Raw genomic sequence first — 14,444 nt, forward strand, 5'->3', positions numbered from 1 at the left:
ATTCTTCAAAAAATTATTTCTACATTAGAAGGAACCCCTTGTTGACTTTGATTATTTTATATATAACAGCATTTATTGTTTGTCTAGGCCCAGTATTTGGACATTTTGTTGTTGGAAAAATAATTCCTTTGATATCCTTTAAAAAACTATATAATATATTTTGGCCACTTAAATATTTTCGTTAATTTTTTTGAAGGTCTCTAATAATTCAAATATAGGAGGCATTGTTTATATTATTTATTTATTAGATTAAGATCTCACTTTTTCTACAGGAGCTCAGGGTGTCATATATAGAGCTTTGTCCTCCCATTTTCTCCACAAGAACAACTTGTGAGGTAGGCTGGCCTAAGAGAGAATGACTAGCCCAAAGCCATGCAGAAATGCAATGGACAGTTTATTTATTTATTTATTTATATTTCAAAATTAGATACCGCGCATCTCACAAAAAGTGACTCTTTTTTTCAATTAAAGGAAAAAGAGGAAGGGAAAAGAAAAGAAAAAAGTAAAGAAAATGAGGCAGTTTATGTGAAAGGAAAAGAAACATTGATGGCCCTTGTGAAAAAATGAGCTCTCATTCTGTATCCATACTATTTATTCCTTTAATGTTATGATTAAATAGAGTTTTAATTTTTTTTATACACTCCTGATTCTCTGAATCAGTGAGAGAATATAACAACTCCATGTTGCCCCTGAACCAGGGAAACAATTGTTAAGAGAGCAAGTAAGCTCAGTATAATAACTCTTAAGTATCTTAACAAGGTGTTGGCAGCGTGGTTTTAAAGTACATATATTTTTATCTCCAAAATAAACTTAGAAGAAATTATGCTGTTTCTGACCACTAAACCCAGTTTCACCACACACATACAAATCTTTATGTGGTGGTCCAAATTTTCTTTAATCCAGCATATACTGTATTTATCGGCATATAGCACACACTTTTTCCCCTAAAATTTGGGGCTGAAATCCTAGCTGCGTGTTATATGCCGATATGCCTCGCAGCTTCTCACCTCAAGGCTGGGAGAGCAAAGCGCTAGCAGCTGGGAGAGCATTTCTTTTTTAGCAGCTGCCGCAACCCAGCACTGCTGCTCCAGATGGCCACAGAGGGAGGTGTGGAGCCTGCAGCGCACTGCACAACGCCCACTGACAGCTGCACCTGACCCCTCTTGGATCGCCCCAGGACTGGCGAGTGTGGAAGACGCAGCTTCTCCTCTGGCTCCCCGCGGCCTCGCCCACTCCTCCCTCCTTCCCGCCGGAGAAACTTTGGCATGGAGGGGCAGCCCCCTCCCCCGGGGACTCCACTGTGCCGTTGAGAGCACGGGAGAGTCTGGGGACCGTGTCAGAGCAAAGCGCAAAGAGCAGATCCGCAGGGCTCCTTGGTTTGCTAAAACGGGGTGGGCAGGGAGCCGCACGCCACCCATTCCCTGGGCCTCCCACTTTGCAAACCAGCCACTGTCCCAAGCGCGCTGCGCCTGGAGGAGGAAGAGTTAGCGCCAATGTGTGTGTGCACACGTGCATGCGCATTTGTGCGGTTTTTATTCCTTCTCTGCTGCTCAGTGATTTTGAGAGACTCGCGGAGAGCAGAGGAGATATGGGCTTTGAACATGAAAGCAAGGAGCTCCTGGGCAGAGCGGGGTGCTTCCCGCCACACCGAGCCTCTGACCCTACGGATCTGCTCTTTGTTGTTTGGTCTGACGCACTGAGTCTGGAGAACTTTGGACTCTCCCATGCTCCCAATGCCGCTGTGCAGCCTTCGGAGGAGCACTGATCCCCTCACTGAGGCGACGCAGCACAGCATTTCACCTTTCACGCTCACCTTTCCAGATTGTCTGGTCCCTCAGCCTGGGCAAAGTTAGAGGCTCGGTGCGGCGGAGGCGCCCTGCTCTGCCCAGGAATTCCTGGCTTTCCTGTTTGAAGCCCATGTCTCCTCTGCTGTCACAAGAGACATGCACACACACACCCTGCTCTCTGCGAGACATGCACCCACACACACACACACACACACAACCTCCTCTGCTCTTGGCAAGACACACACACACAACCCCCTCTGCTCTTGGCGAGACACACACACACACACACACAACCCCCTCTGCTCTTGGCGAGACACACACACAACCCCCTCTGCTCTTGGCGAGACACACACACACACACAACCCCCTCTGCTCTTGGCGAGACACACACACACAACCCCCTCTGCTCTTGGCAAGACACACACAACCCCCTCTGCTCTTGGCGAGAGACACCCCCCCCCCGCAGACAGGTAAGCAGGAAGGGAGGGAATAAGTACCAGTATGGTAAGAAACAGATTACCATTACCACACACTACACACAACAAACGCTAATGGTACCCACACACTATACACAGCCAGCCTACAACACACAAAAGAGGTGCTTTTTCTTTCATATTACGTATTTATCTTACAAGTGGTATAAATATTAATAAACAAAAAGTTCAGAGCTCCCTTTATTTTGCTTCCAAGTCATTTCTTTTAAATTTAAGGGTTTTTTTACTCAAACTTCCTTCTTAAAATTAAGGTGCGTGTTATATGCTGATAAATATGGTAGTTAAGGATTGCTACTATTGATAAATAACTGAGAAGGGAATTGTTTCTTGTCTGTCTATATATTCAGATCTGCTCTAGCCTGTCAGTTAATGATAAATGACAGCAAAGGCAACATAGGCAGTCTGCTACCTTGTAAGCTGACTTGTTATGCTTCACTTAGTTCTTTATAGGTTGTCCTCATTTCCTATGTTAAAATACTTTTCTTCTTGTTGGGGTTTAGACCAATGTCAGCTGGTTGATTTCACTGTCTCTTTCCGAAACAAACATGTTTCACACGTTCAGCCTACTTTTTCTCCACCTAGCAGGTTTTGAGTTTTATCCTGTTTCAGCACTTGGGTACTAACTTGTTCTTTGGAAAATTTCTCAGATTGTGATACACTTTTTATAAATTGCTTAGGGTTTATTTTTTCAAATGTAACCATCTTTTGTTTAGTGTAGGGACCAAAGCAATATTGTTAACAAGTTGGATGAATTGGCTGCTGCCCTCTCTTAAAAATATAAACTCATTTCCTTGGAAACATGAGGAATTACCTGTCTACATTTGATAAATGTGTGAGTGGAATTCTAAAATTATTGCTGTGTGTGTTGGATGGGGGGAACCTTTTGATCTGAGTACATACAGAAGAGTTTACAGATTGTGTGTGTGTGTACAAATAAATAAAAAGAGGAAACAGATATTTTCTCTGGACCAGTAATAGAAACTACATACTTTTTGTAGAAATATCAAGTTAAAGAATGGGTTAAGTTTCCCTTCAAGGTAGTTGGTTTGGTTCAGTCCTAGTGAATAATTAATATTATTTGTAAAAGGTAAATCATTAATGGAAATGAAATGGTTTACTTTGTGCCTATGGCATTAAACTCGATGTTGTGAATTTAAAAAGCTATGAACTTACCAAGGTAAGATTTACATCATAGAATAATGATCAATATTTTGCAATATGAGTGTTTTCTACATTGCAGTTTTATAAGGTTAGAGCTAAAAGTTTTGTTTGCTTTTAGAATATACATTCCATTTTCTAAGCTTGTCTGGAGTTTGGACTTGTTTGTTGTGAAGCTTCTAATGAACAGGGCTTCTTGGAATAGAGCCTTGCAATTTTGCCATGTCAACCAAAAGCAGATGAATTTTTCATCACAATTTCGCACCTATATTATTAAAATCAAAGAAGTAGCATAGTATCTGTTAAGCCACTTGAAAATTGAGGGAAAGAATATTGCAGAAGCTTTTTCATGAATCGTGTAGAACTACATATATTATTAGTAAACTTATTTCTTAAAATGGGGTTGGGGGTTGGGGGAAAGCTGTTAATACGAATACAGGAGTGGAGAGACAATAACATGATGGAATCAATGGCAAGGGAGATGTTAATTTTTTTCTGTTCCTGATCAGTTTTCATGGCAGATGACCATGATGGTAAGAGGACTCGCAATGCCTGCGTAGAAAGGCTGACATTTACAAGCCATAGTCCATTTAATCTGTTGAGAAATGCATTGAAATGTATAAGGTGCCTGTGCTTCTTTTGCACTCTTCCCAGGCCCCCAAAGTTAAATTTCTAACTGGGAATTATAAGATCTGTAGTTTTCCTGAAGAGATAAGTTTTCATTTTCAAAAAATTTATAATGCTATGTCATTGCCAGGATACTATGTAGTTTTTGTAGAATATCCAAATACATATCTGGAAAACTTTCTGAAAAATCAGAATGTGGTTCCATAAATTTTTATGGGGTTCTTCAATCCCAAAATATTTTGAAAAAGATGCTGTTTTCAGTTTAAGACGAGGGCTTTGGTTTCCCTGCATCTTGAATTATACCCATATGCATATCATTTGACTGAGAGCCAGTGTGATACAGTGGTTAACGTACAGGATGAGCAGAGGTGAGACTCAGGTTCTAGTCCTCCCTTAGGCACAAAAAGCCAGCTGGGTGACCTTGGGCCTCTCTTTCTCTCCATTCAAAAACAGCATTAGGATCTATGAGAAGCTGGCTGAAAAACAAACCCCTTGTCACATCATGCACACTGATAGCTTTATCATATGAACTAGGCAAGTATAGTGCAGGACAATAGATCCTGCAGCTAAACAGAACAAACTAAAAATGCTTACTGTAATACGGTGCACAAGGGTCAAAACAACCCATCCCCACACACGGGGTTAGAGCTAACCTGCATGTGGGGGTGAACAGCAACTGGAAAAATAGGTTCCCTTCCTGCCACCCCCCCCCCCCAGTTATAATCCAGATTCTCAATCCTACACCAGCCCTCTGGGGAAATCAGGGGAGAATTGAAGAGGAAATCCTCACCCACCCTGGGTCTGGCTCAGCTACGGGAAGGGAAATCAAACAGATCTTTTGGTAGTGTGTAGCCCAGCCAAGCTAAGGTGGGTGCTAGAAGGCAACCAGTCAGCTCTAGGATTTTTTTTTTTAAATCAACTTTATTAAAAGTAACAAAGGAGGATAAGGTTTTATATACTCAACATAGTATAAAAAGAGATAAAATACAACCCCTAGCACGATTCTAGCCTATAATAAAACAACTGTTTTCCATCCTTGCCTCAGGTAACCCCCCTCATCCAGGACGCCAGCCCGCTGCAAAAAATCCAAACCCTCTTCCTGCCCAAAACCTGGCAGAACCCCTTCTTTTCCTATGTTGGCTCTCAAGGGTGAGGAGGAAGAGTTGAATAGATGCTGGGTTTTTGAATTAGATCAATTATCGGATGATGATTTTTCTTTTATCATGAAATAATGTTAATGTTAAATTCTTGGAAGAAATATATGTTAATTTAACTTGCATGATTGTATTCTTCTGAACTATTTACTTATTATATGGAAATTGATAGCTGGACAGTGGAAATAGATTCTCCATGCCATTCTTATTGCTAGAGAATTCAGTGTTGGAAAGGTACTGATTACTCATAGGATTGAAGAGCTGAGGTTGCTTGTGACTTATGAACAAGTTGCTTAGAAACATAAATTACATATAGATGATTACAATTAAATATAGTCATGTTTTATTGAGATTTCTATGTAGAATTTATAATATATATTATAATATATACCTGCTTCTTATGCATGTATATATAATATATGCATGAGTAGTCCATATATAATGTTTTTCTTTTTCTATTTTTTTTTGTTCTGTTTAATCAAAGGCAAAAAAAAGTTTTTTTTTTTAACTTCAAATAAATGTGATTGTCATTTAAGTAAAGAAACACTGCACAAATATTTTGACAGGCAGAGAAACCCAGTTTTTGTTTTTCCTGCAGGTTGCTGGAGACTGACAGCAAATCATTGAGATCAGTAAATGGATCAAGAAGAAACAGTGGGTCCTCACTTGTGTCTAGCTCATCAGCTTCTAGCAATCTTAGCCATCTTGAAGAAGATTCCTGGATCCTCTGGGGGAGAATAGTAAATGAATGGGAAGATGTACGCAAAAAGAAAGAGAAACAGATTAAGGTTTGTTGAGTGTTGTTAATTCAATATTTATTAGTTTTAGAAATATTATGCCTCCCACTCTGGCAGTTCAGGACGTCTTTTGGTGTAGCCTGTACTGAACTCAATGAAAACAGATTATATGAAGCATGACTGGAGATGAAGGGATATAGTTTAGCCTTCTCCAACTGGCCTCTTTTGATATATTGGACTTCACCTTCGGTAATCTGCCAGCCAGCATGGCCATTAGTCCTGGAGAGTGGGAATTATGGGATGTGTATTCCAGCATATCTGAGGGCTGTCTGGTTGGGGAAGGCCAACACCACTCAGTTTTTTTTAAAAAAATTATAAAATGGAAGGCTGTGTGTGTAGTTAAATAGTTTCATAGCTACTAAACACTTCAGGTTTCAGAAATAATATATGAAATGAAATCAGTGTTCACTTCTTAATTATCTGTCTGTGGAACTCACAAAAGATTTCCTCAGGGACGATAATAATAATGGTAAGAGGTAATATATGTGTGAGCTTAACCCTGTGAGCAACTGGATTTGGATATTAAAAAAATATAAAGTTTACCAGATTGATCTCTATAAATGGGAGTGGGGGAAAGAAATCCATAGCTGAGTTATACTTTCACTGGAACAACCAAATTTATAACCATCCAAAAGAATGTGCAAGCTTTCAGTTTCTCCAGAACTTTTTTCATCAGTCAAGATGATGTAAAATCAGAGGACGACTAAATGTTAAAACAGTAATCCATACTGTGTGGATGAAATTTATAGCGCAAGTGTAAGAACAACATGATGTTACTGCAGTGCTCCAAATGGAGTTGTAACATTTCTGAAAAATTTGAAGCAATTGGGAGGGTGGAGTTTTGTTTTCTAGGAAAAAAAAAAAATGTTGACAAAAAGTAAAATTGATACAATATTCAGTATTTACATCTTGTATAAATATAGTCACTTGTTTACTTTATGAATGTCTTTATATCACTTGGTTTGCCTATAAAAGTATGTTTGGTGTCAGATAATCATTATACATTTATTGTTTAGGAGAAGGAGGCAAGCAAAAAGTTAATGCTGAAAGTAGAAAAACCATCAAGATAAAGGAAAGTCGTGTATGGTGTACTTTGTCCTTCACTGTGCCAAACAGATGCAGAAAACAATAATTTCAGGGGGGAAAATGAGAAAAACCAAGCCCCCCATTAAAACATCTAATCAGTTTAACTTTTTAAATGTGCACTAGTATCATTAATAGCAGTTTCTGCTTCTGATCCTTTTTATTATTTTCACAGAATTCTGAAAACTGAAGGTTTGCCTGTATTGGGACAACCTTTTACATGTTTATTTCTTGACTTGGTGTATTTCTAAACATGGACGATTTTATTTCATATTATCACTATTTTATGTATAATTTTAAAAAGTACTAGAATTTATTTATGAAATGCCATTTAATAGCTGCAAATTACCAGAAAAAATAGAGTGAAATAGAATAAAAATATGTCTGAAATTGAATTATTAAAACCTGGCTGCATACACTAGGCTTTGTCCTGTTCTTTAAAAAAAAAAAAAAGTTTAAATCAGTGTATTTCAAACTTGGCCACTCTAAGATGTGTGGACCCATGCTGACTGGGGAATTCTGGGAGTTGAAGTCCACACATCTTAAAGTTGCCAAATTTGAAAAACACTGGTTTAAATTCACTACTAAACAAGCCTTCATGGTTAGGCCCTTTGAGACAAGGGAGAATTAAGAGCGCTCCTGTGTAGTGTCTGCCTTATTTAAGAAAGGTAGAAATCTTGAAGGAAGACCTTTAGTAAATGTAGTCAGACAAGCTATGGACGATGTGGTCTGTTTATTAGGTCAGAACTCCCTTTGAAAATAATCTGAAGTGCTTTGGACCTCCTGCTCTATGCTATTCATTAAAGCAGTTCCTTGCTTCTGAATAATTAGCTCTTTTAGAGGGTTGATTCAGTAAGTTATTGCAGCTATCAGAGCAGCTGCACTATTTTTTCTTTCTGTGCAGCAGAAAAATTCTCCAGCTGCTGAGGAATTTAAATGGTCTGTGCATAGGATTACGGTTTTGATTTTGTAATTTTTCATATATGCACAAATATAGTATCTTTGAAATGGAATTCTAAATTGCTGTTGCTCAGTACTGTACTAGGAAGTGTTGGACCTGTAGAGATAACTTGATTGTTGCTGAGATTTCACTGTTCTACAGATAGAGAACTTTCTTTTTTTGTTTTTTTAATCTGTTCAATCGTGTCCAATTCTTGGAGACTGCCTAGACAAGTCTTTGCAGTTTTCTTGGCAAGATTTTTCAGAAGTGGTTTGCCATTGCCTCCTTCCTAGGACAGAGAGAATGCTGGCCCTAGGTCACTCAGCTGACTTTGTGCCTAGTGGGGACTAGAACTCACAGTCTCCTGGTTTCTAGCCTGATGCCTTGACCACGACATCATAGCTAAATGTAGCTTTTGAATTGTATGACAGAAGCTTCATCTGAAAAATGAATCAGGACAAAGTGGGATGGGATCCAAACAAGAACTAAATTTGAAAAAAATCAATTTAAACTTATAATTAATTAAACCTAATACAGTTAAATGATTATTCTCTATACATGTAAAATTTCTCCCTTTCTGTAGTGTTAAAATTTACCTATAAATGGCAAATTTTAGAGGGGAATTAGGGACTGTATCTAGCCCTGGACCTTCAGGTTGTTTATCCCTATTTCATAAAATCCTCCTTGTTCTTCACTATGTGGTTGATAATATTGTTAAGACAACAACAGTAGAAGAATTTTAACTGTAGGTAAGCCATCTGGTTTGCATTTGCCCAGTGATTTTTTTTTTTATTTTTAGATTACTATGTAGATTTCTATTCTCACCATCTTGTAAAAAGTTAAGAACTTTGCCATAACTTTGAAGTCTGTTTGCTAAATTGTCTACTTTGGGTTAATTCAGCTGTAAAAATAAAGTTCATCAGGATTTTTACATTTTTTTGCTACTTTAGGAACTTGTTCGAAAAGGGATACCACATCACTTCCGAGCAATAGTTTGGCAGCTTTTGTGCACAGCTCAAAATATGCCAATTAAGGATCAATATTCAGAACTCTTGAAAATGACTTCACCTTGTGAAAAGCTCATAAGAAGAGACATTGCTAGAACGTATCCTGAACATGACTTTTTTAAAGAAAAAGATAGCCTTGGGCAGGAGGTTTTATTTAATGTAATGAAGGTAAGTTAGCAATCCAGACCTTTTAATGGATAAGAAAAAAAAGTTTTCTTTAGCCATACAAATTCTATTATTTATACTCATTTGCTTCTGAATACTAGATGCTGGAGGTGGGGAAAAGACTATGACCACCTAATGCCCAACCCTTGCTGATGCGATATGCTAAAGTCTTTCAGCCTTACTTAGGGTTCTTGTTTCAGTGTATATAACTAATAAAGCACAGTGATTTGCCTTGCTTTGCTGTACAATGTGGGTGATAGCTAATGAAAGTATTTATGGGACATTAACTTATAGGACCTCCTTAAACTTCACTAAAAAAGAGCTAGTACTTGTTTTAGATCAGGAGTGCAAAAGGTGTGGCCTGGAGTGTCACGTGGCTCATGGATATCCCTTTTGCATTGCCAAGTCTCTTCCATAACAAGTGGGGCCACACTTTTGTTCCCTTTTTGTATTTTTTGGAGTTTGGAGTAGTTTAAGGGGCAAAATGGCTTTCTTAATTATTAATTATTTCTTTGTTATTAAATTTATAAGCTGTCCAACTCCATTATAACTCTAGGTGGTGTATGATAACACAAAATTTAAAACAAAATCCACACAATGCAAACTGCAAAAAGAACAGAGAAAACAACAACCATCTCACAAACAGACAACCCACAAGTGGCCTGCCATCCACTCTAGCCAAAGACCTGGAAAAAGAGGCAGGTCTTAAGGGCTCATCTAAGTAAAGTCAGGGTGCAGGATGTACAAATCTCTAGGGAGATGTCATTCTGGAGGGCAGGCTCTATGATAGAGAAGGCTCGCTTCCTGGGTCCCATCAGATGGCCTTGCTTAATTGATGGAAGCTGGAGCATGCTGACACTAATGGATTATATAGGATGGGCAGCAACTATGGAATACAGGGGATCTCTGAAGTAACTAGACTATATACCATTAAGAGCTTTATAGGTGATAACCAGCACATTGATTTGCACTTAGAAGACTAGTAGTAACCAGTGCATGTCCTAGGACAGAGGTGTTACATGAGCATATTGAGGCCCATCATAACTACACATGCCACTTCATTCTGGATTAGCCACAGCTTCCAATGGTCTTCAAGGGCAGCCTCCTGTAAAGTGTATTGCAGTAGTCCAAATGCGAGATGACCAAAGCATAGTGACTACCTTAAGGGTCTCCCTTATGGGCTCAACTGGCAATCTAAACAATTCTTTGCTAAAACCTTCCTGGCTCCTCAAATAGGAGCTGTAGCCCAAGAAGACCCCCAAATGTCACACCAATCTCAGTGGGGGCAGTGTAACCCCATTCAGAACTGAAGATAGAGCATTTCCAGATCCAGATGGTCCAAATATCCATAGCTGTAATCTTAATAATTTGTGTAAACTTACATAATCTTAAGGTTTACAGATGCTTAAAGCAATCTTTTAACCATTTAATGTTTCTGGGTCCCCCTCAGAAATAGGTCCTTGCCCCATCTACTTTATGATTGCAGCCCTCAAAGTTATGGAAGTTGTACTCCCCTACTTTGGTAAACTTTCCCCAGATAGCGTTCTCCAGACTTGTTGGATTTCAGCTGTATTTGTTTTGTGGATCTGAAAATGCTGCAGAATTCATGATTTTCTAACCTGCTTTGTGTATAGCTCATATGTGAGAAAGACACTTCCATCCATAAGCGAAATACTGTAATAGAAATGTGAAGTGACCTTTAGGAAATACAAAAGGCTTCACAGTTTCAGTTAAAACCTTTGATATTGGGGGAAGAATTAACTGTTGTTGAAAGGTAGGCACATCTGCTGTAGATACCTAAGACAACCAAGGCAATAAACTATCAACTGCCATTGATTTTATTCTCTGTAATTGCATTGAAACATTTATTGCTGACTGTGGTTTCCTTTTGAATAGTATGTCAGAGGATGGTAGCTAAGTCTTATGTAGCAAATTGGAGGTTTTGGAATTATATGTATAACTGAAACACTTTCCTTTCTTACATTGTATCTGCTGGCTAATATAAAGTTAACTGAAGGAGAAACCCATCTATTTTAGAGAAAATAAATTGGATTATAACTCTCAAAGATAATGACTGCAATGTAGGAAGCTGATTTTTGACCAAACTAGCTTAGTATTATTAAACTTGCATTGAATGCCAGTGACCTTACAGTCACATGCAAGCAAGCCATGTTCTATACTGTTGTCTTTTTTCTGATATATTGGGAATAATGATGCTTGGGATCCTAATTAGTTATGGTGCTTGTCATGGAATATGGAAATATTACTGCATTTTATTAAATAAATTTTGAAAGTTATTAAAATTAATTTCATTATGTAAACATTCTTCAAAACATAAACTTGTAGAATAATTTACTATTATCATATTACCCATTATCTGCATAAAACTATAACTGGTTATTCACATCATACTAAGTTTTAATGTGTTTTGTTTTGTTTTGGCTTAATATCATGTGTCAAGCCAGCAGTTATGTAGACTGTATAAATTAGACCTCCATAGTAGTAATCAAATTAATTGCTTACGGTACATGAATCCTGAGACCAGAAGATTGAATGGAAATAATACTTTTTATATAATTGGGTTAACTGCATCTATTAAACTAGAAATCATGCTCATTTACTTTTAAAAGTTCTAACATACTCTTTTTATCATGAATTTATTTCAAGGGAAGTTTTCAACTGAATAATTTTGCTGAAATGCTAACATTCTCAGTGGTAGAACACACAGTTTGTTAAAACATGATAGTTTTGCATTTGTGATTATAGTATTTGAAGCTGTCTTTGAAAACTCCAGGTTTATGTATGAGTTGATCATGCATTATATTTTCTGTATGAATTGAAGATGGGTTCTCTGTCAACAAATCATCAATTGATAGTTTTTTCCAAAAAAAGATAGAAACACAAAAGTATTAATGCAAATGTGTTGATGGAAGGCAGTATTCCAGAGAGATATTAATAGTAATCCAGAGAGAACTTGCAAAGTTTAATCGTGGCATTGAAGGACTTAGGACATTTAAAGTACTTTACTTGAGACTCTTGCCTGTAAAGCTCAAATTATCTTTTTTATATTCTGCTGTACAGGCTGTGTAAACCTCATGCTAATTCTGAATAAGCTTAGTCTTTAATGGGGGTTGTTTTCAATTTGGGCAAGGGCAGTAGAAAGTGTCAAGAAATGTGGATTGCCAGATTTGGATGTGACAGTAAATAATTGAACTTTTAAAAGCAGCCCTTTTCCATTGAACTCCATCCTGATTGATAGGTAGTACATTCCTATACAATTTTGTTCAGAACTAAGGTCACTGAGATCAATTGGATTGACTCCTTGGTAAGTGGGCATATAATTGCAGCCCAGCTCAGAGATTTTTTTTTTCTTTATTGAGCAAATGAGCAGCTGTATTTTAATTTAATTTTTTTTTAAAGTTCTATATATCTCCTTCCCTGTTAAAAATCCCCTTGTTCAGCTACTACTCATACTCATCCAAGATCAAAAACCTTTTTAACTGAGGCCTGAAAATTGTTAGTGAATATTTGAAAGCTCCCAACTGGACCTCAGGTTTTTTGCTAGACTAAATGAAAGTTAATCACATCCTTGTCATTACACTATACTGGAGTGTGGAACCTTTTGAGGGTGAGGGCCGCATTTAAATTCTGAGGTGGATGCCAGAAATTGCACTCCAAGTGAATGGAACTAGGACAGAAATCTATTTTACTAACACTGAAATTGCATGAAAGTTGAATATAATTAATGTGGTTATTCTTTGTCGTGTTCCTGTAATTTGTCTTTTCTGTCAAATTAAAGATTGCAATTTGCCATCAATTTATGCAGAGGTCTGGGGGCTATTTTCAGTGGCGACTAGGTTGCATATTTCTGCTCTCTATTATTTCCCCATCATTAAGTAGGTATTGAGGTACATTTTAAGAAACAGCAAGAGGCATAAGCTTTGTTTTCTCTCTTCTTTCTGTCCTGTCATACAAACTGCACATAGCTCATTTGTCCTTATTTCATACTAACTCCATTAACAGAATCAGAGAGATAATTGAGCAGATTTCCAGGCTCTTCTGCCACTGACTTGTTTCCTCATTCCTTGCATGCTGCCTCTTCCAACCTTTATAGCCACCTGTTTCTGCCAGGTCTCCTTTAGAAGCTTAAATCATTTCCTTACCACCTTCTGTTGCTTTGCACACTTTCCCTGGTTGACTTGATCTTGAATTCTTCTCAGATACCCAATAAAGTTTTAATCCATTTCTCTTTTAGCAGTTCTGTACAACTGTTCTTTCTACAGTACTTCTAGGATGTTTTTGTCTTGCAGCCAGTTGTAAGAAAGGAACAGCTTTTAGTAGCTGGTACACATTGTAGTGTGTAGATATAGGCAAGTTAATTGGTTTACATTAAATTCTGTAGCTCAAATAACTGGGTTCCATAGTGATAGATATTAGTGCCAAACAATTTCCATTATTTCTTTTAACCATAACTGGTAAAGACATTAAAACCCTTCACTGATTGAAAAATTTATTCAGCTGTGTTGTTGGCTTTCAGATGTCAGCTGCCACTGAGCATACATGCACAATATATCTATTTATCTATCTATATCTATCAGCAGTAAGAATTGGAAACATGTTTTTAAAATAAGGAAACCTGGCGTGCATAGGTAGCTGAGCATGACTGTTTCCATTTTCTGTGTCTTGGTGGCATTGCACCTTCACCCCTGGATATAGAAGGTATTAGTTATTTGGGAAAGCCAATGTGGGTATTCATTATTCTTTCTAAACTTTAACTTCTTATTAATGTTTTCAAGGCATATTCTTTAGTGGATCGTGAGGTTGGTTATTGCCAAGGAAGTGCTTTTATTGTTGGACTACTCCTTATGCAGGTAGGAAAGAGCACTCTACTGCAAAAGTTATCTTGAAATTCTACTATTTCATTTAAAGGATTCATAAAGTAATAATAAAAGGAGGTGCAATATTTACAAATTAGAACTCCCTCATATTGTGGGATGTCATAATTTATCACAGATGTATGTGTTTTTCAAATCACACTCTTAAGTTGTTGGCAGTGAGCCAAGGTTTGAGGGCCTTGTTCATTTCACTTCTAGAGATGGACTGTAAATGCAGGTAACTATATATTGGCCCCTTGCATACTAAAAGGGAGAAATCCCAGTTACATCTGACTTTTTTTCTTGTACAGAATTGTTCTAGAATATAGAAATAACTCTTCTATGAGAGAAGATTTCT

General features: G+C 37.6%; 1 protein-coding gene across 4 annotated transcripts in view; it reads left to right on the top strand.

The window, feature by feature from the left end:
• The window catches only part of EVI5 (ecotropic viral integration site 5), a 99,482-nt gene that overhangs the window by 26,663 nt on the left and 58,375 nt on the right, over positions 1 to 14,444 (top strand). For 3 of the 4 annotated variants that reach the window (XM_088154235.1, XM_088154234.1, XM_088154237.1), the window contains 3 exons: positions 5,819 to 6,008; positions 8,991 to 9,215; positions 14,009 to 14,083. In XM_088154235.1, the coding sequence (XP_088010361.1) occupies positions 5,819 to 6,008; positions 8,991 to 9,215; positions 14,009 to 14,083 (490 nt within the window). Of the gene's footprint in view, positions 1 to 3,388; positions 3,459 to 5,818; positions 6,009 to 8,990; positions 9,216 to 14,008; positions 14,084 to 14,444 lie in introns of those variants that run through there. The other variant, XM_088154236.1, reaches the window with a different exon arrangement.

This window comes from Python bivittatus, unplaced genomic scaffold (assembly GCF_059951505.1).
Source record: "Python bivittatus isolate LINGU-HERP-01145 unplaced genomic scaffold, Pbiv_v1 ctg000700_np1212, whole genome shotgun sequence".
NCBI lineage: Eukaryota > Metazoa > Chordata > Lepidosauria > Squamata > Pythonidae > Python > Python bivittatus.